Here is a 26,418-nt window from a genome sequence, read left to right on the forward strand (position 1 = left end):
TAAAACCCAAAAGCCCTTTGATAGATTGGAGAACACCACCATTCCGCTTCCCTGCTGAGGCAGTTGATGCTCCAGCAGCAGTATTAGTAGCCAAAGTAGATCCTGAAGTCCCATTGGGATTGTACAAGTATCTCCCATCTCTAAAGATTTCTGACATCCGCCGAGATCGGAAGTCCGGAGTCGTCTCTTGTTGATGAGTCATTCTCTGGAACTTTGCATATGACTCTCGGGGAGGAGGCTGGAAGCGTATAGATGAGAGCTGAGTAGGCTGAAGTTGGATTGCAGGCCCATCTACAGAATCAACCGAAAGAGAGTGTGGAATAGGAGAGAGCGATAGAGCTGAGATAGGTCCTGTAGTGCTATCCTGCGCCACCATGATCTCTGGGCGTAGATCTACTGACAGGCCTGTCCTGCGGTCCATTTCATCCGCCGGGTATACAGGTGAGCGATAGTTGGATGGTTGGTGCGCGCGATGGTAAAGCGAGCGATGTCGGATAAGGTCGTCTCGAGAAAGAGATCCAAGATCACCAACAGATGTAACAGATGAATAGGGCTGAATAGTATACCGCCTCGTTTTATGTAGATTTGCAATAGGGGGCTCTGATCGGCGCTGATGACGGTGATGATGATGGTGCTGGAGGCTGATAGGCCTGCCCGCCATGGTCCAGCCATGTTCCAACGTGCCTACCCCATCCTCAAAGCTGTAATTTTTCGTCGGACCTTGCCATCCAATTGTATGTCGAGCCTGCCAGAACATGAATACTTGGATCGTATTCCAGAGAATGAGCGCAAACATGATAATAAATGTAATCAGATGCAATGCCATCTGAATGTAGCCAAAGATCTGCCGCGCTTCAGGCGAGGCATTTAAATCATGCACATATGCTGCTGAACATCCTGTGACCACCAGTCGGATAAAACCCAACAGTAGATGAAACTTATTGTCGCCAGAGTCAGCATAGGGCCACTTGACGCCAATAACGAGCACATATCCTAGTTCTACTAGCATCAATATCGCCACTTGGGCTACTCCGTATGATGAAAGCATCGCTACAGCGAGGCCCCAAAGGAACCGTTTTAGCAACGTTACTAGGAAGAACAATGTTCCTTCGTTTACCAACGTGTTATAAACAGGACCATATCTCAGGAGAGTTTTTAGGTCCTCAAAAAGTAAAAACTGCGTTGAGGCCTTGAATATCCTCCATGTTAAGAAAATCGCGATCCCTACAGAACACATGAGCAGCGAAATTGATGCAATCACCAACATTACTGTTCCTCCGGAAATGGTTAACTGGTACATTGCAGACAAAGCCATTGGGGTATAGAAGAGGAACCAGGTGCGGAGTAGATTGCCTGGCATTTAAAAGAGGTTAGTGTATAATTATATTACAACAATGAGATGTTTAATGGCCCGTTTAAATATCTTTTTTTTTTTTTTTTTTTTTTTTTTTGGCCTACCTGTAACAAAGTTGGTGGCATGCTGGAGTGTTTTGCCTTTTTGGTGATTTTCTTTAGCCCTGAACCATGTAATGAGAAGAATGATTGCAGACATAAATAAGGATATACCTCCTGCTATGAAAGTATTGATGAGGGTACAAAGGAACAGATTGGATGGGTAAGCTCCAATGGCTGCCGCATAGGCCTCCATGCCATAGCGTGATGCATTATAATATCGAGACCCTTGGTTATTATTGTTAAAGGGGTCATTGATAGTGGGGATGATAAGAGCGGTAGTGGTTGTGGTGGTTTTAGTAGGTCCAAGAGTTGCCGTGGTTGATGATGGCGGGTCTGTAACAGGTCTAGGTTTGGATCTGCTGGATGACCTTGAGCTGGTCGGTTTGGGCTCATTCTTGGTGGTTGTGGTTGTTGACGTGGTGGTCACTGATGGTGATGGTGAGGGCAATGTTGGTGAGACTGTTTCTGCTTGCCTTTTGCTATTATTAACCCATGAATACAAACAATGACAGGATCAGATACAGATTTACGTAAATTTGAAAAGAAAAGATAAAAGATCTCCCCCTTATTCCTATACTATTACCGTAAATGAGGATCATTAGAGAATATCGGACTGGGAGAGGACGTGATATCTATCATAAATGGACTTTGTTTTGGTGTGAAAAGAGTATTTGCAAACTCATTCATCAGATCTAGATCTGGTAGAGATGGCTGTTTTTCAAAGTTGCTCATGCTGCCAGAAGATTGATAGGCCCCTTTGATCTGATTGACAGAGCCTGCGCCTCCATAGGTCAGCACGTCACTAGAATTTTCAGGACCATCACCTGCAAGGGAGTTCCGGAACTGCAGAAATGACCAATGGAAGAGTGAGGTGAATGTCTGGTAGAACGAAGGGTAATTGACAGAAAGCTGACCGGTCATCACTATAAATTGTGTATAAAAGATTATGTCAAACAACCCAGGAGTGTGGACGCTGAGTGTTTCAGAAGTTAATCCATAGGTGCCTACTGAGCTCATGAAGCCGGTCCCGACTGTAGCCCTCATGATCATAGAGACAAGGCTGATAAATCCTGAATACAGTGCCAGGGCGAGTGGAAGAAAGCTGACTGCAGTATTGACTTTTTTCATGTTTTGTTCCAACAAGACAGCAACGCAGACAATGCTCTGATTACTCCTATTGATGATCTGCATACTGACTAGAAGTTCTGCAAAAGGTGCATTTTGTGATATTGTAAAGTTCTATTTAATTGCACAAGACAAACAAAACAACAATGTGTTTTATTTTGTGAGCATGGGTGAAGGATGAATGGAGAAAAAAAAAAGTTCTTGATGGTCTCCTACCGTAGAAATCAACCCAGGTCCTGAAGCAGTGGGACAATCTCCAGTAATCATCTCGCAGGCAGGTCCTTCACTACGATGAAGCATTGTACCCAAAATAGTTGTCACAATAGATGTTCTCCCTGTTGAAAAAAAAAGAGAGAGAGAGAGAGAAAAAAAGAGAGAATGGAATGTTGTAGTTGTAATGTTGTGAAATTAATTACAATTAGTCTAAAATTTATAATCGATTCCTCATTCTTGGAATTGACACGCGTCCTAAATATTGGGATATCCAACAAAGTTACGGAGACAAGCACTGCCAATGTTGTTCACATGACGACGATATTAAATATATAATAATTGTTATAATATTACTATTATTACTAAAAGCCATCCTCCAGGCCTCTGTTTCTGTTTGTTTTTCTTCAGAGTATGCCCATGTCGAAAGTGTTGTTAGTGCCATCTTTTTTGTTCATTAACCTTCTTTTGCGGGGATACAAAAATAGAGTGAACAAAAACACAGCAAAACCCCAAGTGGTTTTTTTTATAATATTTGCCACTTCATTTTACGCCGCATTGCAAGTAAATTCTTTTTTTTTTTTTTTTTTTTTTTTTTTTCATAAGCAAAAGGACTGTCCGTATTATAAAAATAAAAGAGTGAACGTAGTTTTGGTGGAAGAGACTAGAGAAATGGACGTACATTGGCTGGTTTCAGCTGCAGGGTATTGATAGAGATTAGAAAAGTTGCCTTGCAGAACCAGGTTGATAGATTCAGCTGTTGGGTCAAAGTGAGTGGTGACTGAAGTGAGGCTGAAGATGGGACTGGACCCGGAGCAATCGACATAGGGCCATGCAGTGGTGAGGGTAGGAAGTAAACAAGCCAAGATGACGATCAATGGGAGGGAGAAACAAGAACGGATACGTTTGGAGGATGAGTGACTTTGTGGGGTGTGAAATTTCGATAGAGACAGTCGTGAAGTGTGAAGCTGTTTCTGTTCCTGATTCTGTTCCTGATTCCGTTCCTGATTCTGTCCCTGTGTCTGTGCCTGTCCCTGTGCCTGAAGCGACCTGCGGGGCAGTCCTGGGAAATGCATCAGGGAATGGAGGAAGAAAGTATAATTAAATTGATACAACTGTATTTTCTTCTATGGGAAGGGGGAAGAGAAAGAAGGAGGGGGCAAGAAAGAGAGAAGGGGGAAGGGGAACCGTTTACTGGTTTACTGCGTAAGGTGAGGATAGAAAATGAGAAAGAAAAAAAAAAATCGATTCAGTCAATGAACGAAATGTCAAAAGAGAATGAGTTTAAAAAAAAAAAAAAAAAAAAAAGTCCTCCCTCTCTCCCTCCGCCTAGGGTTCTTCGGTGCAGGGACTGAAGAATGAGAGAAATAAAAAGAGAGGGTATGAATGTGTGGATGAAGATGGCTCAAGAAAACATTAGTCGAAAGAATGAGAGAGAAAAAAAGCACAGGGACGTTCAAATTAAAATAAACGATTGTTTGGGATTGCATAATTGCAGGAAATGCAGCAACGGTTTAACATGAACTTTTTTTTGCTATTGTTTGCTGCTGCTGTTTTGCTGTTGTTGTTTTGCTGCTAGATGCAACGTTGCATCAATTGAACATTTTTTTCTGTTTGCCCGGTTGCTATACCTCTTTTTACTTTTTTACTGTTTGCCTTTGCAATAAAAAAAAACTTTACACACTACCCCTTCCTTCCTTCCTCCACAATAATTCACTAATTAATCGCTCTCCATTTTTATGCTCTTCACACTCTTTTCTCTTTTCCTCTCCCCCCTTTTTTCCCTTTGTCTTTTGCCTTTTGCCTTTTACGATAATTCTCTCTCTCTCTCTCTCTCTCTTTCTTTTCCTCTTTCTTTGCCTTGCACCATAATCTTCATTTCTTCATTCATTTCACTCCATTCCCATTCCCATTCCATTCCACCTTCTTTTCACATGGACAATTGACTGACATTGGTTTTTTTTTTTGTTTCCTCCTGTACCTAAGTCTGCATTTTAATTTTAATTACTTCTAATCCTAATAAAAAGAAGAAAAAAAAAAGAAAAAATGACTGACAATAGTCATAATGATCCTAGCACCTTCTCCTCCACCCCACCCACTATGACTGACACTACTTCTTTGCACGAGCTTGCTGCTACATCTCCTTCCTCCTCCGCTATAAAGGCCCTTCCTCGTCCCATCTCAATCCGCCATAGTCAGAGCTATGAACCTGCTCCCCCTAGTCCAACCAGCGATATCACCCTAAGTGAACTTCGAGGTGTCCGCTCCTCTGCCTCCTTGAACTTACTCGCCTCCTTCTCCTCAACCTTCACCCCTCAACAGCACCAGCCCCAACAACGGCCTAATCATCGATCTCAGATCTTCTCCAACCCCTTCAAGAAATTACAAAACACCTTCAACAGCAAAAGGAATTCAGACCTTACCAGCCTCAATAACAATAATTATAATAACCTCCTCAATGGAAACCGGCTCGAAAGACCCGTTTCCTCTGCTTCTTCGGCCAATTCACTTACATCCTGGAGGACTAAGGGCGCCGAGATGCTGTCAAAGTCATGGGGGCGAAACAGAAAGTGTAAGACAAATGTATATCAAGCACAGGATTTAAAAAAAAAAAAAAAAAAAAAAAAAAAAAAAACAGAAGCTTCACTCTGTCTGTCTCTCTTGTGTTTACATGTCCATACCATGGCTATCGAGTGTATGACATGACAAAAAATGTCGTGCAAATGAACAAGAGAAGGATAAAAGAGATAAATGATATTTTCTATACCAAACTGATATCCAATGCATTCATGCTCATCATTATTCCTCCTCTCCATTTACAAATATGGTGTATTTTTTTTCTATATCTGCAAAACCACCATCTTCCGCCCCCGATCGGTCCATTCTCAAGACTCGGAGCCCTTGTTAAAGAACGTGGGAGCCGTTGTGTCGGCAAGTCCCATTTTTGGCGTTGATCTCAAGGAAGCCATCCGGCTCTCACACATCCCAAACACCCCCTTGGTCCCAGCCGTTTTGCATCGATGTGCAGAGTTTTTAGAGGCCAAGGGCGTAGATGAAGTTGGACTCTACCGGTAAGCCGTCTTTAAAGTCTTTTTTCTTTTTTCTTTTTTTTTTATTGACGCTGGTACATGTATTATTTTTTAAAGATACATAAATATATATATATATACGTATATGTATATGTGCGTGTGTGTGTTTAGATGGCTTTTCCATTGTTGGATCGTGCATTACATGGAGTTAACGTTCTGTTGATTGTTGTCGTTGTCTTACTGATGCATTATTATGTATGAATGAATGTGCATGAATCCATCCCATCTATTTCTACTCTTTCTCTTTGATTTTCCCTCTCCCTGCACTTGAAAATGAAATGTCCCGAACTTGATCCTTCAACATCTTTCTCTTCTCCCACTCCTTTCAATGCTCATTTTATTTTTATTTATTTCCACAGAAATGCAATTTTCTCTTGTGTGACACGCACGGGGACGTTTAGACCTTGGACTCTCTCTTTGTTCTCACCCAAAAATCTGATTGACATCTCTTTTTTCTTTTTCCCGTGTGGAGTGAAAAAAAAAAAAAAAAAAAAAAAAAGGGAATGAAGGATTGGGCGTGGGTTTTCATGCTTTTTGTTTTGCTCAGGGGAGAGGAAACCAGGGAACCGTAACGATAACAACATCAACAATCAATACAACTAAAGAATTATAACAACTTGTCTCCAAATAACAATTTCTGTGGAACAACCTTGTAATGAATTCAGCCCCAAACTCATACAAACTTGCTTCTCATTAGTGTCCCTGGCAGCCATATCAATGTGCAAAAACTCAAAAGGGTCTTTGACACGGGCAAGGATTATAATCTGTTGACAATGGATGGAATCGATCCAAATGATATTGCCACATTACTCAAACTCTATCTTCGTGAATGTGAGTCTTTTTTTTTTTTTTTTTTTTTTTTTTTTTCCTCTATCGTAACAACAATAAGCAATAATGCGCATGATAGTAAGTGAAAAACTAACAAAGAAGCTAAATGGATTAACCTACACCTCGTTTCTACACACTACATCCCTACATCCATTATCATAAACTTTAGTACCAAGTCCATTAATGCCACCAATACTTCTTGAACAATTCCAATCACTCTTGACTACTGATCGACACATCTGCCAGACCTTACGTAGTATTCTTGTTCAGTTGCCATATCAAAACTACATTGTTCTCTCGTACCTATGTCATCACCTATCTAAAATCGCAGCTCATTCAGACAAAACAAAGATGACAGTGTCCAATCTTGCACTAGTCTTTGCACCAACACTTGCGATCGGTAGCGTCTTATTCAAGGCTCTTCTAGGTGGGTTCTATGATACCTCAGTCGATACTCCTGAAAGCCGAGAAATGGGTCTCAAGATCGTCTGGGGTGGGCGACAGCTCAAGGATGCTGCCGGAAACGACATTCAGGAATGGCCAGAAGATGATCAAGACCTGGAGGGTAGAGGATATGGGCCCAGTGATAAGGAGGAACTAGAAGGCTCAGACGTGGACTCTACTCAACAATGTCCATTTTATCAGGAACTACCAACACCTACCATTCGTCATCAACATTCAATGCCGGCTCTGTCAACACCATACAGTGAGAATTTCCCTGGTGCTGACAGCTCTGACTCTTATTTTCCAACTGTTGCTCCTTTTGAGAAAAATAACATTGGTCCACTGGATCTTGATCCGGAAGATGATCGGCCGGTCTATGGGCAGGTCCTGGAAGATCCACCATCATCATTGTTGCTTTCGTCGCCTGCACCCTCTAGTGTTGATAATTTAAAGGATTCAGGGCAGAGAAGGAGAGTGGAGGATGAAGAAGCAGCACTCATGCATGCAATGATAGAGCGTGAAGATCTTGTAACCAATTCCCCTCCACCTTCTTCACCAATTAGTGAGGGATTCAAACATGAAAAGCAGCCGACATTGGGCTTGGGATCCGTGCGCGTGAATGTGCAGGGCGGAACTGTTGTCCCCGCAGTGATAGCCTTGGTACAACCGCTATTGCCTTCTCACCTGACTTCGACTGCAACAATCGCTAATAACTCGAATACAACCTCAGCGACCGCAGATCTCACTAACAGTGGTGACAACCACTGTAATGGAAACAATAATAATGAAATCATAAGCAATGGAAATAATACCAGCAACAGCGGAGCTAACACTAATAGTAATAACAATTATAACAATAAGAATAGCATTCTTGATTTCCAGAAACAAGAAGTATTAGCCACTCCTACAGTTGTACCGGTTGCACTCCATATCACAATCGATGCCGGTGTTGTACCCGCCACCGCCATTACGAATATAAACAACAATATCTCATCCACCGCTAACTCAACAAAAGAATCATCCCTACCGTCACCACCAACATCAGACCAAAAAACTCGTGCTTAGATTTACGTTGTATTGAAAAAAAAAAAAAAAAAAAAAAAACATTTCTCTAGAGCAAAAAAAAAAAAAAAGAAAAAGAAAAAAAAATTACTATACCAATATCGCGCACGCTTCTTACTCTGTGTATATTTGTAAAACGTTCAAGTGTATAAATAGTTATATTATGCTGTTGATGTTTTGAAGAAATGTCTGCATTTAACCCCAGAAAGAAATAAATTCCGTTTGAAATAGATATAAATCTCTTACTTGGAAAGTATCAGATCTTTAATAATAATAATAATAATAAAGACACATTTAGCTCAAAGGCAGTAAGATAAAAATGGGCTCTTCCAAGTGGACTAAGATAATAACGTTGTAATCTAAAATCAATCTGCCTCAAAGCCAACTGTTGCCTTTCAGATCATCTCGTGCGTATGGCTCTCAGCATAGATTAAATAATACCAATAAAAAAAATAAAAAATAAAAAATAAAAAAATTTAGGATCGTTATTGCCAATACTACAAAGAGCTTTATCGTGCAGAGTTGAACATGAGAGCTATTGTCAAGTAATCACATTTGGTTTGGACCGAAAATGTGCATTTGCATAGATTTTCCGGTCAGGAGAAACATGCGTGATTTAGTAGTATCCTTGATCTTCAATGAAACTTCAGCGATCCCTGCCGAGGCATTATTGCGCTAAATCTGATCAACGAGTAAAGAATCCTTTGTTCTGCACAGTGCGTCTGATCGCTCGGCAAAGTGATTCAAAAGTTCGTTGGCTACCATGAGCAACAGACTACAGAGCTGAGTTGGAAGCCAGACTATAAGGAAACTACCATCCACAAGAAGATTGAGGAATGGGACCGAACCTTAGACGCGCATAATATATAAGACCAAGAAGCGATTGGAGCAGTGAATATGACTATATGACAGTCAGGAGCTTTTACCCTTGCGGGTCGGAAATAGAAATGTATCGTGACAGGCGTTGCTGAGAGGATCTTTTTTTTTTAAGCCCGTCCACTGTAGACAGGGCTTTATTGTCGAGCTTGTTGGGATAGCGGCAATCATGAAAAGGAGAGGGGGGAGGATGCGCGGTGTCTAAACAAATTCTGCGCTACAGCGACTATTCGATTAAGAGATACGATGTCATTGACCTACCCACAGGCTACATCTCCAAAAATCATTTTGGTCAACACCCAACTGAGACAAGAACGGTTTGAAGGAGCAATTGAGCGTACAGGAAATATCGCGTTACCGCGATCTTCAGGATATGCAACGTCGACCAATGAACACCCTTGCATGGGTATGAGCTGCAAGGCAAATGCTACTGTCCGATGACATGTGTAGATAGATGATAGAAGATCATCATTCTCGACTTTTGAATCGTGAAGATAGTGGATATGTATTTTCAAGAAAAAGATATTTCTTCATGCTTTTACGAAAGAAAAAGATTTGGGCGCAGGCATTGTATACCATGTCGGGAGAGCAATCAACTTGGTTTTAATTTGACAAAGTGAACCAAATCTCAAGATGAGGTGACACAGAAAGGTTTTATTAACTCATGTGAGGGTTGGGAGAGGATGAAGAGGAGGAATTGCAATACACATTCTATTCTCCACTTGCTCCACTTGACTACATATAAAGAAAAAAAAAAAAAAAAAAAAAAAAGAAAAAAAAAAAAAAAAAAGAGCTATCCGTGAACACATACGTGAAATAAACTGGAATACGGATTTTTTTTTTCTTGATCAGCGATAAAAAAAAAAAAAAAAAAGATATCATAATTTTCATAATTACAAAAGCCTAAATCCATTATCCTGCGATGCTACGTCGACGACGGACAGACTGCCATGTGTAATCTTCCTGTGCCAACAACGCGGCTGCTTCACTCACATCCCAGTTCACCGATCGAATGACCCGCTCAATCTCTGAGCTAGGCACATCCTTGAACATCTCGGATAGAAATCGACAATTCTTCAGTACCTCCTCCGCAGAGAAGGGCGATTCTGATGTCACAGCATCAGAAGTAGCAGTGCAAGTGGTTGTCATAACAGAGCGCAGAGTTCGTTGCTGCTGTTGTTGTTGTTGTTGTTGTTGTTGTTGTTGTTGTTGTTGTTTCTGAGATCGCTTCGCTGTCGCCGTTATTGCTGCCTCTGACTTGACATTCGCCTTTTGCTTACTCGCAGATGGCGGAGAGCCTGAGCTAGATCGTTTTCCTTGTTTCTTGGGGAGTAATGGCGATGGTGAGGGGGATGATGTTCTAGTGGAACTGGCCAGTGCCTGCTCGTTTGATCGACCTAGTTCTTGATGCGTCTCCTTGGTATTTCTGATCTCGCTGCTGCTCACCACCGCTACCTGCCCCTTCTCTTGCTCCTTTGGCCCATTTAACTTTTCTATCCTATCCATAGTCTTCTTTTTTGTCCATCGTGGTCGTTGCCTCTTCTACAGTTTCCCCCCAAAGGTAACCCACAAGGCAAAATGTGATTTAATTTAAACAAGGTTGTTTATATGCAAAAAAAAAAAAAAAAAAAAAAAAAAAAGGCATTATACATGTCTTCTGTATAAATTGTAAAAAAAATACGCCTTACCCTCTCTGTGTAATAGTCTGCCAGTCCTGATACCTGGAGTCTACTAAGGGCGTCTCCCATAGAACTACCAGTGACTCCATTCTTTTTGTTCCAAGGCCGTGATGTGTAAAGATACGCCAAGGAAACAATCAGGAAATATTGGAGTAGGGTGCTGAGTGTGGAGGACATTATGATAATCAAAAAGTGAGAACAAATCGTTGAATGGATTAGGAAGACAGTCAGACTGAGATGTGGGTGGAGTAAAAAGGAATGGAGACAATGAAAGTGAGGAAAAAAATGACGATGGGAAACTTCTTTAAAAAGAACCTTGGTGTGCCAAGGGTGGGCTCCTTTAATAATTTCTATTTGGGTGCATTGACCTTTTTTTTTTTTTTTTTTTTTCATATCACAACTCCTTCTCTCCCTGTCTAAAGCAGGTAGAGAGGAGAAGGAACGAGGATCTTAGACTACGGAGATAATAGAAATAACAAGGAGAACAAAATAAAAGAGGGGCAAGGGAGATGGACATACCAAGTCAAGAATCACCAGGACCCTGGGCCAGATGCTGATATGGCATCTCAATCAAAGCATCCTTTCATTTTGCTGTCCAAGGAGGTGGAAAACCACTTATTCTCTTTCTTTGGTAAACAGCGCATTATTCATGGCTTTGTGACAAAGATACAACAAAAGTGATAGATCTACTGAATGAACATAATTTAATTGTGGGCTTGGTCTTTGGGAATATCCAATGACAGCTCAGAAAACGAGCGCGAAGTATGCTGAAGGTTCAACGTTGATGATACACTGCTTGAACCAGCCAGACCGCTACTGCTTCCGTTGACGCTACTTCGGCTGCTCAAACTCATACTGTCGTCACTGCTGGCCCCACTGCTCTCTATCGGGGAGCTGTGAACGCTCGATATGGCTCCACTTATGCCATTAGCAAGTCCATTCCCATGCCTGAAAAACGATCCAGTTCCGGAAGGAGAAGACAGCGCCGTCTTGGGCCTAGAGTGCCCAGACAGGTGACGCGCTGGAGAGCTTGATGGGCTTCGACGATGACTAATAATGGGTCCAATCGACGGTGAAACCGCCCTGCGCTTGAGGTGGTTGCTGTGGTAAGGGTCAAACCTCTCTTCACACATTGAAGACTTACGTTTTGCTCGCATCACCATTGGGGTCTGCAGAGGTGAGGGGGGCATAGACGGCATAGAGGTGTTTTGTGTCAAAAACGAGCCATTCGTAGGGCTTTCAAGCTCGTGAAATCCCTGCATGGACAATGTTGATTGGAGTATATGAGCATGTGTCGGTTGTTGTTCTTGCTGTTGCTCCTGCTGTTGTTCCTGCTGCTCATGTTGTTCATGTTGCTCCTGTTGCTGTTGAAACTCCTGTTGACGTCGCTCAAGTTCCGAAAGCTGATGCATCTGCATCTGGTATAGCTTGTCATATTCTTCCTGTTGTCGTTGGAAACTCTGTTGATTGGTGTGAAAAAGCGAGTCAGCAGGTTCAGAGACAGAGACAAAAACAGAGTCAGAGAGATATATGAACAGAGCAAAGCATCTAAAATATTCATTGTCCGACTTACAGCCAGCTCTTGATCAGGATTAAGTCTTGACATGGATGATCTCCGAATGCTACCTATTCCATACAATGAAGATGGTCCTTGACGCGCAGAAGCAGCCTATTTTTATAGAATCATCATAAAAAAAGCAGCAAGACTAGTTTAAATGCCAGGGAATACTCCTATAGATAGCCAGTCATCATTACAAGTAATCCAACTGACCGCGCCTGTTTCCATTTCCGTAGCACCGGATGTGTCTCCTATTGTTCTGCATACTTGTGTTGTCTCTCTTTCATGATCGTATTCATGCCGGTTATGATGGATCTCTTCCTATAGAGCATCAATAAATATGCCTCATCAGAATAACTCGATCCTGTGGACATTGCTTTAGTATTAGCAATAGCCATCACCCACGACTATCCATTAACTACAACTAGATGACATGCCTCCAATTGAGAGAAGACTTTGAGTAGGCCTTTTGGTTTGGGCTAAATAAAAAAAAAAGGTGAAAATTAAAAACATGCAAAGAAACGTTCGTCATCATTATACGTTGCAATCGAATGAAACACCTTAAAAAGGGCAGAGGTGAATGATCAATTTCGCTTACAAGAAGTGCAGACCGACGCACACTCCTTTCAAATGGGACAACAGCCGGCGAATGCCGCCTACTGCGTTCACTTCCAGAATTATTGCCGCCATCGCTCATAGTCGTGTCCTCTGAGGCTTTTCGCACATGACGGGGCTCCATGGACATACTGTTGGCCCTGGAGCTACGCCTTGAGAGGCTACTAGACGAATCGGAGCGCATACCAAAAGGAGGAAATGGGTATCCATTATTCCCACTATTGAAACTAGACTCGAGCGAGCGCGATAACGGCCCTTGAGCTCCGGATCCTTGAGCTGAACCAAAATTGGGGCCTAACATTGAGGGTGTCTCTAAATCCATCAGGGAGAGTGGCGGAGGTGTATCCAATGCCATGGCACTAACAGCACTGTTTCTCCGTGAGTAGTTAGAACTACCTGATCCAAACGTTGGCGTACACATTGCGTTATCCGAGTCGTCTGGGTTCGAGTAGGCTGAACTCCGTGGAGGTGTTGTGGGCGCGGCCATGTCAATGCTGGGTCGATGTAGAGATGTTGGGGTCACAGGAACTGATATTGTGGGATGGGGTTTCGACCTGAAATGAGTCCAAGTCGAGTTGAGGCTAGAGAAACCCTTGAGACCGCCAATGGATCGAGTATCAGAGGCGGACGAGACGGGCTGGATAATCGGCGGCATATCCCAAGGACTATACGACTCTTGGCCATTACCACTACTAGCAATGGCTGCATTGCTATCGCTGTCATTATCGGCACTATTGCTACCATTGGTAACCGTATTGGCGCTCGTAGTGGGTTTGATAGGCGCTCCTAATACCGATGGGTGAGCTGATAATGATGACCCCTCATTGGCTGAGAGGGTATTATCTTGACTATCAATGGCCTTTGAAGTCCTACTGGGGGGCGGATTCATAGCTGCCATATTGCTGTGTTGGTGTTGGTCGTGGGTGCACGAAACTGGTTCTTTGTAGTACAGTTAGAAAGTTAGCTTAATACTTTTATTTTTGCACATTCAGTGCAGACAGGAGCGGAGTTATCTGCTCTAAAGGACCATGTATTGAATGAAGAGTAAGACGAAATGAAGATGCAGAAGCAATAGAGTACGTGTTTAAGTGCTTGGGATGAATTTGTTTGCAAAAGGGTGAGAGAAAAGGATGTGGGAAAATACATAAGAGAAAAAAAAAAAAAAAAAAAAAAAAAACGCAAAGTCACATTTCATTCTAATCTCTTTTTAACAATTGAAAGCTAACCATTACCATGGCAAGCACATGCAATGCTTGTTCCCAGGACTGTTAGCGCTCGAAAGACCAATGACCATGCAGGAGCCAGACTACCGTCTTTGGCCGAAGCTAATGCCCTTCTTACGCTTCAAAGACAGCATAAGGAACAGCAACAACAACAGTTAAAGGAAGCGGTCAATTCAATTCAATACAACGACGATCATGGTCACACTGATGACGGTTACATATCTCCAAGGGGCGTTGTTGAAACATCAAGTTTTTTCGATGGAGCTGTAGCCATGGTATCCCATACATTAAGTCAGAGGCCGCCCCAAGACATCAAACTTGCAAGTTTTATCTGTGGTTGCGATGGAGAACTCACTTCCAATACAACCCAGCATTTCGTTTGTAGGTAAGGACTATTATAATGATCTAGTATCAAGAGAGGTATATAAGAGTGCAGCATGAATGGGGATGATCTTTTACATTGACTGCACGGTTGCTTTGTCTCTCCATGTAGCTTGAAATGTAGGCAAAATTCCGCACATGAGCCACCAGGCATGATATCACCGATTTTTGAACCTCACATGAGGCCACAATTACAGATAAATGAAAATGCGATATTTCACTCGGAAGTTCCTCATCTACGGTCGTATTCCAGTAGCCGGATAGTAGCCAGCATTACAGGATATAGAGATTCACCGAGAACTGAGTCCCTATCCACCAAGGAGGTTAAAGCACTTCGTGAGAGTCTGCACATTCATGTGCAAGGAAAACATGCCCCAAAACCGATCCAATGTTTTGAAGACTGCTCACTTCCTACCAAATTATTATCAAATTTGGTCGACAATGGATTTACGCAACCGAGGGACGTTCAAATGCAGGCCATTCCGGCAGGACTTTATGGTCGCGACATGATTATTTCTGCAGAGACGGGATCTGGAAAAACTGCTGCTTTTCTTATCCCTATTATTACCCATGTATATGGGCTTGCCCAGCTTCCAGGAGATGGGATGATAGGGCCATATGCGTTGATTATTGCTCCTACTCGAGAGCTGGCGATGCAAATTGAGGATGTCACGAAGAAGATGGTGAGAGGTATGCTCAACATGCGCACAGCATTGTTAGTCGGTGGACAGGCTATGGCGAATCAAACACACCGGCTGAAACAAAATATTCAAATTGCAGTAGCTACACCGGGGCGGATACTGGATATTCTGACGAAGCAAAGCGAAGTATCATTCTCCAACGTATTTTGTCTTGTATTGGATGAGGTCGATCTCATGTTCAGTATGGGCTTCCGAAAGCAAATGAAGAAGATCCTAGATATCCTTCCCGAACCGCCAAACGGCCGACAATCCATCGTCTGTTCAGCTACGATCACAAAGCAAGTAGAGCAACTCATTGGCACATTAATGAACAGCGATCATCTCAGGATTCGGGTTGGCGCCATAAAAGAGCAAGCATCTATAAAAGAGACTTCAAATCCCAAATTCGCGGACGTGTTTTCGCCGGCTTCAAAGATCAAACAAACCGTTATATGGATCGAAAACGGATCAAAAAAGAAACAGCTGCTTTCGCTCCTCAAGGATGCCAAATACTTTCGTCCGCCAGTTTTAGTGTTTGTCGAATCAAGAATAGGAGCAGAACTTCTAGCCCATGTTATTCGAGTCAAATGTCCTGGAATCACCACCGTCGCTATGCATGGTGACAAGTCTCCGGAAGAACGCATAGGGGCCCTCAAATTGATTACAGATGGGGCTATCGAAGTGATTGTAGCAACAGGATTGCTAGCTCGAGGATTAGATCTCAAAGTGGCGACCGTTATTAACTTTGATATGGCGCCATCCCTTCAAGAATATGTCCACCGTGTCGGAAGAGCAAACCCGGAGGCTGCAAGGAAGGCTGCTGTAGGTATCAAAAATGGCCCCAGACTAAGAGGGATGGCGTGGGCGATTACATTTATCAACAGCGATCACCAGTATATTCTCGCCGAGTTTGCCAACATGCTCCACAAACTTGAGTTTGACCAGGTGACCCCGCTTCCGCCTGAACTTAAGCGATTAGTAGTTTCTCATGTTAAGCATCAGGCATCTACAACGCAAACACAGAGTATTCACGAAAACAAGAATCCTATGAAGCGGGAAGCTGATGATTCGTCCCAAGCCCGACAACAAAGCCATAGTCTTAGTCAACGTGGCAAAAAGAAAAAGAATAAATAATGACAGCCGTGACACTGTTGTGCTCTGAATCTCAAATTATTTCGCCCAATCAGTGGCGTTTTGTTTAAAAGAAAACTCTTGTGAGCAGTTGCTTTACTCTCTTATTGTAGCATTGATCATTGAGACGCCATCACCTGTTTGTGGCATTGCACCAACGAAGACATGCTGAACAGTACAGGAGCATCGCTTTGGCACCATGTTGCTATGAATGTCACAAAGGTGCACATTACCCCTACCCTTCGTAGAGGCACTGCCAACCACTTGACCACAAGCTCCGCATTTGGGATCAACATTCATTCCTCCATTCAGTCCCACTTTCAAGCCAGGAGTTTATCCGTCCGTGCATTGAGATCTGCCAAGAATAAAAATGTATTGACCAGAGCAAGTAAAGCACTTCTTGCGCATCAACACCAACGGAGCCAACCTTTTGCGCCTATAGATGCCTCAGAATTCAATCAAATGTACTCATCTGGCCCGAATCTTCAGGATATTAATGGGATAAAAACAAAGACTGCGCCAACAATAGCACCTATTGCTTGGTTGGATCGCATGCCAAAATCTATTCAACCATATCTATTCTTGACACGGATTGATAAGCCCATTGGCACCTGGTTACTTTTTTGGCCTTGCGGTAAATACCCCCTCTCTTCTATCGAGTGAAATTGTAGGTCATTCTCGAGTTGACTTTAACGAAGCATACTCTGGATTCATTGCTTGACCTATAGCATGGAGCATCACTATGGCTTCCTATGGTGCTAATCTACCCTGGACATCGACATTGTACATGATCGGACTCTTTGGAACGGGTGCTATCATCATGCGCGGAGCTGGTTGCACCATTAACGATCTTTGGGACCGTAACATTGACAAGAAAGTCGAACGAACAAGAGTCCGTCCATTGGCTTCTGGTGCGGTGACACCTAAGCAAGCAATAGCATTCTTGGGTCTGCAACTTGGTGTGGGACTTGCCGTGTTGACCCAGCTCAATATGTACAGGTATTTTTTATTTAAAAAAAAAAAAAAAAAAAAAAAAAAGACTATTTGCTCCTGAGGCCAATGCTTGAGATTGAAGTATTTGTGTCTTTTTTTCCTTTACGTAGCATCCTCTTGGGAGCATCTTCATTGTCACTCGTGGTTACATACCCAGCCATGAAACGTATCACATACTGGCCACAGATGGTATTAGGCTTGGCCTTTAACTGGGGCGCTCTTCTCGGATCATCTGCCATGTTAGGTACGACCAATTGGGGGGTCGCTCTTCCACTTTACGCCTCAGGTGTTTGCTGGACCCTCGTATACGATACCATTTATGCTCATCAGGATAAAAAGGACGATATCAAGATCGGAGTCAAATCAACTGCGCTACGGTTCGGGGAGAAAACTCCCCAGTTCTTGGCTGCGTTCTCCACGGGCATGATTTCCATGTTGGCGCTGGCCGGCTACATGAATGACCAGGGGCCTCTATTCTATGCACTCTCTGTGGGTGGAGCTGCAACGCATTTGACATGGCAACTGAAGACTGTTGACTATGAGAATACTGCTGATTGCTGGAGCAAGTTTGCCAGCAACAAATGGACTGGTGCTTTGGTGTTCAGCGGTATTGCTAGTGACTATTTATACCAGATACTGATCTGATGAAACTGTGCTGATAGAAGCTCAACTCCAAATAAAATCATGTATACATTGAGACTATATGGTGCTAAGTATTATCTGTTAAAAATAATGCCAAATAGAAAGGGAAAAAAAAAAAAAAAAAAAAAAAAAAGGAAGGATACTTGATCATACTCATAGCTTTGGCAGATAGGAGCATCAAGTTAGATGATATGAATGTGGAGATTTGGATGCATTAATTGAACAACTGGAAAAAAGACCTTCACCATTTCTTTTCACCAAAGCTACCAGTGCGCCATCACTTGTCACACAAACAGCAGCGGTCGAGTCTGTTCCTCTGAGCATGTTGTCTAGTCCTGATTTAGCTCTCTATCTTACTAGCACTGAGAAATCGCGCTATAATTACTTAAGAGGCGGTTGTTTCCCATGCTATCTTATATTGTTCTGGTGAATAGGAAACCGATATGGAAACCTGGAAGCATACATAAGAATGGAAAACGAGATGAGTAAGGAAAACTGTCATAACAAATATATTTTCGCTCTTCCTTTTTCCTGTGGATAATCTGAGATTTTGATTTATTGGAATTGAGGCTAAAGACTTGTAGAAAGAAATGGCACTGGCATTCATCGGAAAAATCTATGATTTCTCTGGCAGTCAAATGTTAATCAGCCAAGACTTCCAAATGTTAGAACGTTTAATGACAACACCGATAATTTTGGTTTCAGTATGTAATTAACGTGAAGAAATTTGACATTGCAGTCTACAGCCTAGTCTCGCGCTAGCATTTCAATTCGTGTTCAGCCAAGAAGATATTCATGGCCTTCGTTGCCGGTGTGTGAGAGACTGATAGGCTGAATGATGAATAAGCTAATCATTACATCAAGCCTAATCCTCCAGAGCACGGATGTCACTAATTTTTGGAAAGCCAAGACTCGGGGCCACCTTGAAGCTTGATAAAGTCTGTAATTCGTTTGATCAAGAACGTGATTCATACAGTATGGAAATCTGGCAGTACAGAACGAACCAGTTCACTTAATTTTTCTCGGCATTCATTGCTTGAAATGAAGGCCCTGGTAATGAGATAAACTTCCTTTTTTCCATTAAGTCGAAATGCGGATATTTGCTACAATAATAATATGGGACCCGTTTACAAATCTTGATCGTGTTTAAAGGAGTTTTGTAGCTATTTTTACCAACATGCATAGAGTTGTCTTGTGTCTATTCACTGAAAATTGAGTCGCATGGAAGATGGATGTGCATTCTGCCTGGTGTCTGTGTATGGTAACAAATGTCCACATGTAATAAGTGGGGGTCCACGTCTCCGTGCTTCAAGAATATGTCTAATGGAGTGACTTTTCAAACGAGCCAGAGAGAAGGACACAGCAATCCCGCCAGCGGACTTCCCATGGCCTATCCACCATGATAGGAAGTGTGTTGTTGCATGTTTCACCTAACATGTACACGCCTCTGACGAAGCTAATTAAAAGTACGCGCCCCATCCTACACTCAAAAACGGACTTTTTTGTACCAATGTCATAGCTGACCAGACATGAAGACATGTTGCTTGATTAATAAATACCACTTGGGTGTGGTGTCTAGATCCACACTTTGCTCCCACTTTCTTTCCTCTCGACGAACTTCCGGCTCAAACCCTTTTTCAGGCGTCATCTTTAATATATCCCTCCCAAAAATAAATGCTCAAACAAGTCGCACCATATTTAGAGTATTTCAAGATGAGGGAAGGAGACAACTGGTTGACATTTAATGTCGATCTTGCTTCTTTTTCTCAATTAACTATTGTCAACCCCTCTTTTTTCATTTTTTTTTGCTTTCTCTCCTCCCCACTCCTTGACAGTTGCCTTTGCCCTTGGAATCCCATCGGCTGCTATCTGCTAACGGCCACTCTTTGCTCGCTCTTTTGTTCCCTTTTTCTTCATTTTTGCGCAAAACTGTCCATCATCCTTTGGCAATTTTATTGTTCCACTCTTTTTTTATCCATAACTTTATCCAACTTTGGCACATCCATCTTCCCATTCCCACTTTCATTCCTTTTCCCATTCCCATTTTCATCCTCTTCTCCTCACTCTTATTCCCATCCCATTTCGAAAAGGTCAATGACGAGCTCACTTCCTGATGCTGCAGACACAGCTCCTTCCTCTCAACAGTCAGACGCAGCTTTGCCTGCCATGACTTTTCGCTCTCATCATCTCAAGACACAGGAACTGAAACATACCCATTCATTCTCGAGCATATCTTCCTATGCCTCTTCTGTCCTGTCCGAAAGTGACCAATCCTCGCCTCCATCCTCCTCAGAGGAAGAGCGGGTGGTTGGTACCAAAAAGAATAACAGAAGGAAGCCCGGTGGAGGCACCCCATTGCGCCCTGCGGGCAAAGCACACGATTGGTACTCAGGTGGACCGATCACCTCACAAGGGCGTTGGTTCAGGGATTCGCAGAACAGAACCTTGCTGCTCCGAGGTGTCAATCTGTGTGGTAACTCCAAGCTACCAACAACACCCAATGGCAGTTCTCATTTGAGTGAAGGGTTCTTTGATCATCGCAATGTCTGTTTTCTCAATCGCCCCTTTCCACTGGATCAGGCAGACGAGCACTTTTCGAGGCTGAAACGATGGGGTTTGACATTTGTACGTCTTCTAGTGACTTGGGAGGCACTAGAACACTCTGGACCGTAAGTCTTTCATCTCTGTTCTTTACTACAACAACTACATCCTCATTTTATTTGCTCCTCCCTTTCCATGATCTCCTCGTTCAGTCCACCTCCTAGTGAGACAACAAGCCAAATAGCGCTTTGTCATTCTCTTTCTCTTCCGTTCTGCATCCCTTTTTTTACTACTGTTATTTATTACTACTATGCAATCTGAAAAAACCAAGGGTTTTTGTCAGTCCTCCTCACACTTCACAATACGAACTACACTAATGGCTGTCTCCTTGCCCTGAGGATCTCGTCATATTTCTGTTTTTTCAATGCTCTCAAAAACCATCCATTTCTGTGTTTCTGTATTTCTGTAACACCCACATTTAATCCTTGAACCATCTGTCCTACACTAAATGAATTTTATTTGTCTTTCATCTATTAAGTTTAAACTATCTTTAAACTATCTCTTTTTCGTTTTGTTTTTTGCAGCATGTGCATACCATACATGGTGGTGGAAGGGGTGATAAATAGACAACTAATTAGCATACATAAGCAAATTCTTGGATCACGATCTTGCATTTTACTAACTTATGGATCTTATACTGCTTTTTATTTTCTATTATTGGTATGTACTAGTGGTATTTATGATGAAAAATTCATCGATTCATTGATCGAATTAATTAAGCTGATGCCGAAGTATGGCATCAAGTGCTTTATTGATCCACATCAGGACTGCTGGTCTCGATTTTCAGGCGGATCTGGTGCACCAGGTTGGACATTTGAGGCTGCGGGGCTGGATATGACAAAATTCAAAGCCACAGGAGCAGCATATGTGCACAACACTAACCAATCGGCGGGAGATTCACCACCAATGGTGTGGCCTACCAATTATACCAAACTCGCCGCCAGCACCATGTTCACGCTCTTCTGGGGCGGAGATGTGTTCGCACCCAAAAAGTTTTACCAGGGAGAACCAATTCAGCAGTTCCTACAAAACAGATATTTGGAGTGCTATCAACATCTTGCAAGGTATTATAAAAGATGTCATCATGCTTTTTACCAACAGCCCTATTCTTTATGATTGTTATTACTATTATTGCTATTCTATATACTGGCGTCGCTCGGGACCAGAATTCACGTCTTGCTCAATCCACGACAATATTTGTGCATTTTCCATGAAATAGACGATTAGCTCATCTAGATGCCGTTATTGGATTTGAGGTCATGAACGAGCCACAGTAAGTATTTCTTATTCTTATGTCATTAAAGTGGTGAGAGTCATATAATACTTCTTACTTTTTTTAACTTTTCTTACATATTTTCTCTGTGTTTTCTCTAGTCATGGGTATATTGGTCTCGAAAATCTCAAGAAATATGACTTCAACTCCAATCTTTTCTTTGGCGACTGTCCCTCTGCTTTAGAGGGATTTGCGCTGGGCGCTGGCATGACGCTCCCAATCGAAGTTTGGGTGAAATCATGGCCTATGCCTACAAAGAAACACAAGACAAGGCTAATCAATGAGGAGAAAGAGTCAGCTTGGTTTGATGGCGAGTGTCTCTGGAAGCAGCATGGTGTCTGGAGTGTGAATCCTAAGACGGGGCAACCTCAGGTGGATAAACCCAATTATTTCTCTAAACACCCAATCACTGGAGCAAAGGTCGAATTTTCAAGCTTTTATCTAGATTTTATTGGGAAGTACTCACGAGCTATTCAAAGTGTCCTCCCTTCAGCCTTCGTCTTTGTTGAACCTATCCCGAATGAGCCTCCTCCAGTTTGGGGCCCTAACGATCATGACGAAAACATTGTTTATGCACCCCATTGGTATGATTTACATTCACTCTTCAATAAGGCCTTTGATGGCCGTATTACCCATGACGTGCAGGGTTTGAGTAAGGTAAAAATGAATGATCAGAAATACAAAAAAAAAAAAAAAAAAAAAAAAAAAGAATCCTTATTGCGGAAGAATTAGAGCTAACTTTTTTTCACCTTCCTTTTCCTTAATAGGGAATGAATGTAATTTCGGCAACATACTTTGGCCTGAAGGGAGCCAGGAAGAACTATCGTGGGCAGCTGTCCAATATCTTGAACACTGGATTACAAAATGTTGGTAACAAACCATGCATTATTGGCGAATGTGGAATTCCCATGGATATCAATCAGCGCAGAGCATTCCTCAGCGGCGACTATGGTCATCATTCGAAGTTTTTGGATGCTGTCTTATCTTCTCTGGAAGCGAACCTATTAAACTTCACGTATGTCTCTTTTATTCTCTGTTAGTATTTTACATACAATAATTTTTTGCTAATGATCATGGAAGCTTTGCACTAATATTCTTTTTTAAAAACGATCCCATTCAGGTTATGGAATTACAATGCCACCAACGATAATACCCACGGCGATCACTGGAATGGAGAGGATTTCTCCATCTTTTCATTAGATTCGCCTCAATGCTCACCAGATCCTTATCGGGGCCGATCTCCTGGATCAGATTCTCGTCAAACACTGAGGCAACAGGCACCCAACTTTGCGAAGGAGGTCATGAAGCGTTCAGCTACATCCACTGCAGAATTCACAGCCAAAATGAAAATTGATCATACCGATAGTGAAACCACTCTTACACAACTCGATTCAGAGACAAAGCAAGTTGCTCAAATCAGTCAGTCTGAGGACCTGGCCGTTCATAATGAAGAGGAAGAAGTAATCGATATGGACTCACCGTTCGATCGATCATACTTTCGCTTTGAGGATGAACAATCGGACGATGGTCGCTATCATGAGTCGCATATTGGAGGGCGAGCTCTAGATGCTATTGTTGTATGTTCATTTTTTTTTTTTTTTTTTTTTTTTTTAATCTTCATACAAGATGCTCTTTTACTATTAAACACTAATTTTCTCCTTTTCTCCTATTTTAAATCTTTAATAGCGACCCTATGCAGCTAAAGTCGCTGGAGAACCCATATCGAGCGAGTTTGATCTTGCAACACTGCGGTATACATTCCGGTTTTGTAACTACCTTCAGCCACCTGCCCCTATTGTCCATGTGACTACACACGAAACTCCAAATACTACATCTACTTCATCAGACTCACATAATAACAGCGGCTCAGTACCTGTCAACTCACTGGGTTTACCATACTCGAACCCAGAGATGAACTCTTCGTTCATTGGACATCCCCCTGAAGGAACAGTGCTGGCATTTGAGACAGAGATCTTTGTACCATCGTACCATTATGATGAAATGGATATAGAGATTCTTGTAAGCGATGGTGACTGGCGATATGTAAAGGAACGGCAAACTTTGTATTATAGACACAAAGATATGAAACCCGGTGCAATACACTCGATCCAGATCAAGCCTTTGATAACTAGCTCAGTATCGACCAAGGTTGGAAACGGATCATCCTCATCTCTTGCCAAATCCGCAACGACACCAGACGCTAACAATCGTAGCAAAGTGTTAAAGGGTGATACAAAGGAGCCATCCAAACTGAAATATGAAGAGGCATATGGTGGGGGTAGACCTCCCAAGCCAGAAGGCGAGACTGGTTGCGTGTGCACCATCATGTAGGAACATAGATAGGAAAAGATAGAACAAAAACCTTCCTAACCATCCTTCACGAACTCGCCCAAGTGGCTTTCGCCGTATTCCTATGATACCCGAAACTTTTTGATCCAAAGTAATAAAAATAATAAAAAGCATAAACAGATACAGATATACAGTATATAGAGCGAATCTGAATCAATATTAAGACAGGGAGTGCTCTGTGTCTTGAACTGTGACTGTCACTGCTCTGTGTCTTGTTTGTGTAACCATTTTGGCGTATATTTAAGTCAAAGTGCGTATAATGTAGTCAATGTAAACCACAGAATGAGTAAAATGTAGTGAAAACGGCGTATATTCCTTCCTTTTCAATTATTAGTATTTCAGTTACCTTGCTGTTCTGGTATTATTTAGCTTTTTACAGACCACATCTGGTCAAGTTAATCTGACCTAACATTCCCTTCTTCCATACTCCATATTATTCGTCATTTATTTCCCTCAACGGAAATGAGGAGAAAGCGCGTTAAGATGCTACCAAACGCCAAACGGATCGCAAATGCGCGACTTACAAACATACCATTTTTTTTTTTTTTTTTTTTTTTTTTTTTTGGCAAATCAATTAACGCATTTAGTATTTTATTATTATATGCATTATTATAAATGGTGTTACTATCGTATATGTTTCTATATATGATGTTGTTACCTACCGGGGAAGTGTATTGTCATTTATTGGCCATCTTCAGGATCCTCATGCTCCCTAGCTTTCATGGATATTAACAGCGAGTTAATAGTCTTTCCCTCATTTGCTTGTGACCACTCAGCAACAATGTCTTCAGGCTTGCGGCCCTCCCTTCTCGCTGCTTCGCTGATCAGCCTAATCAACTCATATCGTCGATTGTAAGCCCTTTGATCTGACGTACTCACTGGCCAACTCGGGTTCAGTCTTTTGAATGCCGCAAGGGGTCCATGAAACTCCTCCCAAGCATCTGCCACCGTGAGCTTTCCACGGTCTGCTTTCCATTTAAAAGTGGCGCTTGATGAGCTGGGGCCTGGGGACGAGTGATGCGGTGACTCCGGCGCTCGTTGGAAGCAATGTAAAGAAGCTTGAACCAGCGATGAGTGCTGTTGAGGTACCTGTGGGGGACGCGTCGCAAACGGCTGCTGTTGAGGGACTCCGCGCAGAGCAGGATAGCTTGGCATAGTATGGAGATATGGCCCAAGAAGACCGGCTGCATTCAAGGGACGCGTTGGAGCTTGGCGAGCTGACGGACCTTGCAGTAAATGTATCACTATCTCCATTTGCTGCTTTAGCGTCGCGAGCTCTGAGCTCATGGCAGACAACTGCGCCCTTTGTTGTGCCTCTTGCCGAGCAATAGCTGCATTCTGGTGACTAAGGCTGTTTAGCGCGTTGGAGACCACATGTTTGTCAACTGGGACCAATGGATTGACGACATTGGCGCTCTGCTGATGCACTTCGATTGCACGGAGGAGCTCTATCTGAAAGTCCAGGAACAGCTGACTCTCAAAGATTTCTGGAGGTGATTCTAAAAGTTTATTGCTCAAAGTCCTTCCTTTGCTGTCAGGCTTCAGGTACAGCACGGCGTCTTGAAGGATAACTCTCCTCATTTGTACCAGCAATAGTAGGAAAGCTCGTCCATCAATCATTGCGCTGTTCATGAGCTTATTGGTCGTTGCGGCGGAGCTTCCCGTAGTTTCTTCATCTTGATCCCTAGCCGCTGTCGAATGGCGCATACGCTCCTGCCAGCCTCCCCAGTGCAGATCGTCCTCCGTGATGAGATCCGGGTTTACATCTGTCATAGCATCATCACAATCCTTGACCCATTCCTCATTCTCTCTAGCGCTGCTGTTAAAGTTCCCTTCGATCCAAGGGAAAATTTTCCTCTGCAGCTCCAAGTCAGGGATAACGAGATTACGTTCAAGGATATAAGGCTCTTGTTCCTTGTTGAAATGAGCCATATAAAACGCGCCCGTGGTGGGGTTCTTTGGAGCATAGAAACTCTCCATCTGTCCCATTACCCAACGCCCAAGGTGACGGATATGCTCCAAGCCTAAGCCCAGACGGTACGCATCTGATGTTCCTGCGTGTCGACCAGCGTGAGTGACCTTGGTCGAATGGACGCCACAGGTTCGCATCACAGAAGCTGTGGTATCGATTTGAGTCTTTGGTGCAACAGCATTCTTGCGAAGGCCTGCGTTGCGCCTCTCGATCGTACTAGCCGCGATCAAAA

At 42.7% G+C, this 26,418-nt stretch overlaps 12 protein-coding genes across 12 annotated transcripts; 7 read left to right on the forward strand and 5 right to left on the reverse strand.

The window, feature by feature from the left end:
* Positions 1–760: 760 nt before the first annotated feature.
* Positions 761–1,054, reverse strand: BCR41DRAFT_287880 (TRP-like family; the record flags this gene model as incomplete). Its single annotated transcript, XM_022020300.1, has 1 exon — positions 761–1,054. A coding segment is annotated over one exon (294 nt), but the record flags the coding sequence as incomplete, so codon positions are not given.
* A 1,544-nt stretch (positions 1,055–2,598) lies between these two features.
* Positions 2,599–4,088, reverse strand: BCR41DRAFT_232303 (hypothetical protein). Its single transcript, XM_022020077.1, has 2 exons — positions 3,473–4,088; positions 2,599–2,915 (listed from the first exon to the last, which is right to left on the reverse strand). The coding sequence occupies exons 1-2, from the start codon at positions 3,864–3,866 to the stop codon at positions 2,734–2,736; spliced, it is 576 nt and encodes a 191-aa protein (XP_021875492.1). The 5' UTR covers positions 3,867–4,088; the 3' UTR covers positions 2,599–2,733.
* Positions 4,089–4,430: 342 nt separating this feature from the next.
* On the forward strand, positions 4,431–5,915 carry BCR41DRAFT_232297 (hypothetical protein). The gene is made up of 2 exons (XM_022020076.1): positions 4,431–5,362; positions 5,681–5,915. The coding sequence occupies exons 1-2, from the start codon at positions 4,837–4,839 to the stop codon at positions 5,863–5,865; spliced, it is 711 nt and encodes a 236-aa protein (XP_021875493.1). The 5' UTR covers positions 4,431–4,836; the 3' UTR covers positions 5,866–5,915.
* Positions 4,447–4,791, forward strand: BCR41DRAFT_364892 (hypothetical protein). The gene has a single exon (XM_022026082.1). It carries the CDS (start codon positions 4,530–4,532, stop codon positions 4,734–4,736), a length of 207 nt encoding a protein of 68 aa, XP_021875494.1. The 5' UTR covers positions 4,447–4,529; the 3' UTR covers positions 4,737–4,791.
* A 668-nt stretch (positions 5,916–6,583) lies between the features above and the next one.
* Positions 6,584–8,223, forward strand: BCR41DRAFT_364894 (hypothetical protein). Its single transcript, XM_022026083.1, has 2 exons — positions 6,584–6,710; positions 6,877–8,223. The coding sequence occupies exons 1-2, from the start codon at positions 6,653–6,655 to the stop codon at positions 8,214–8,216; spliced, it is 1,398 nt and encodes a 465-aa protein (XP_021875495.1). The 5' UTR covers positions 6,584–6,652; the 3' UTR covers positions 8,217–8,223.
* A 1,715-nt stretch (positions 8,224–9,938) lies between these two features.
* Positions 9,939–11,088, reverse strand: BCR41DRAFT_364895 (hypothetical protein). The gene is made up of 2 exons (XM_022026084.1): positions 10,778–11,088; positions 9,939–10,631 (listed from the first exon to the last, which is right to left on the reverse strand). The coding sequence occupies exons 1-2, from the start codon at positions 10,943–10,945 to the stop codon at positions 10,002–10,004; spliced, it is 798 nt and encodes a 265-aa protein (XP_021875496.1). The 5' UTR covers positions 10,946–11,088; the 3' UTR covers positions 9,939–10,001.
* A 290-nt stretch (positions 11,089–11,378) lies between these two features.
* Positions 11,379–12,553, reverse strand: BCR41DRAFT_232323 (hypothetical protein). Its single transcript, XM_022020078.1, has 2 exons — positions 12,342–12,553; positions 11,379–12,228 (listed from the first exon to the last, which is right to left on the reverse strand). The coding sequence occupies exons 1-2, from the start codon at positions 12,372–12,374 to the stop codon at positions 11,473–11,475; spliced, it is 789 nt and encodes a 262-aa protein (XP_021875497.1). The 5' UTR covers positions 12,375–12,553; the 3' UTR covers positions 11,379–11,472.
* On the reverse strand, positions 12,342–14,070 carry BCR41DRAFT_364899 (hypothetical protein). The gene is made up of 3 exons (XM_022026085.1): positions 12,925–14,070; positions 12,540–12,805; positions 12,342–12,437 (listed from the first exon to the last, which is right to left on the reverse strand). The coding sequence occupies exons 1-2, from the start codon at positions 13,837–13,839 to the stop codon at positions 12,734–12,736; spliced, it is 987 nt and encodes a 328-aa protein (XP_021875498.1). The 5' UTR covers positions 13,840–14,070; the 3' UTR covers positions 12,342–12,437; positions 12,540–12,733.
* Positions 14,071–14,130: 60 nt separating this feature from the next.
* Positions 14,131–16,363, forward strand: BCR41DRAFT_364901 (P-loop containing nucleoside triphosphate hydrolase protein). The gene is made up of 3 exons (XM_022026086.1): positions 14,131–14,549; positions 14,658–15,235; positions 15,326–16,363. The coding sequence occupies exons 1-3, from the start codon at positions 14,191–14,193 to the stop codon at positions 16,357–16,359; spliced, it is 1,971 nt and encodes a 656-aa protein (XP_021875499.1). The 5' UTR covers positions 14,131–14,190; the 3' UTR covers positions 16,360–16,363.
* A 43-nt stretch (positions 16,364–16,406) lies between these two features.
* BCR41DRAFT_232378 (hypothetical protein) lies at positions 16,407–17,356 on the forward strand. The gene has a single exon (XM_022020079.1). The coding sequence runs from the start codon at positions 16,522–16,524 to the stop codon at positions 17,017–17,019; it is 498 nt and encodes a 165-aa protein (XP_021875500.1). The 5' UTR covers positions 16,407–16,521; the 3' UTR covers positions 17,020–17,356.
* Positions 17,099–17,994, forward strand: BCR41DRAFT_375772 (UbiA prenyltransferase family; the record flags this gene model as incomplete). The annotated part of the gene is made up of 2 exons (XM_022026980.1): positions 17,099–17,355; positions 17,460–17,994. 2 exons carry the CDS (start codon positions 17,099–17,101, stop codon positions 17,992–17,994), a joined length of 792 nt encoding a protein of 263 aa, XP_021875501.1.
* Positions 17,995–19,565: 1,571 nt separating this feature from the next.
* On the forward strand, positions 19,566–24,337 carry BCR41DRAFT_364904 (glycoside hydrolase superfamily). The gene is made up of 7 exons (XM_022026087.1): positions 19,566–20,660; positions 21,264–21,656; positions 21,812–21,865; positions 21,967–22,522; positions 22,633–22,880; positions 22,986–23,442; positions 23,552–24,337. Exons 1-7 carry the CDS (start codon positions 19,666–19,668, stop codon positions 24,194–24,196), a joined length of 3,348 nt encoding a protein of 1,115 aa, XP_021875502.1. The 5' UTR covers positions 19,566–19,665; the 3' UTR covers positions 24,197–24,337.
* The last annotated feature ends 2,081 nt before the right edge of the window (positions 24,338–26,418 follow it).

The sequence above is a fragment of the Lobosporangium transversale genome (genome assembly GCF_002105155.1).
Source record: "Lobosporangium transversale strain NRRL 3116 chromosome Unknown BCR41scaffold_78, whole genome shotgun sequence".
NCBI classification, from domain to species: domain Eukaryota; kingdom Fungi; phylum Mortierellomycota; class Mortierellomycetes; order Mortierellales; family Mortierellaceae; genus Lobosporangium; species Lobosporangium transversale.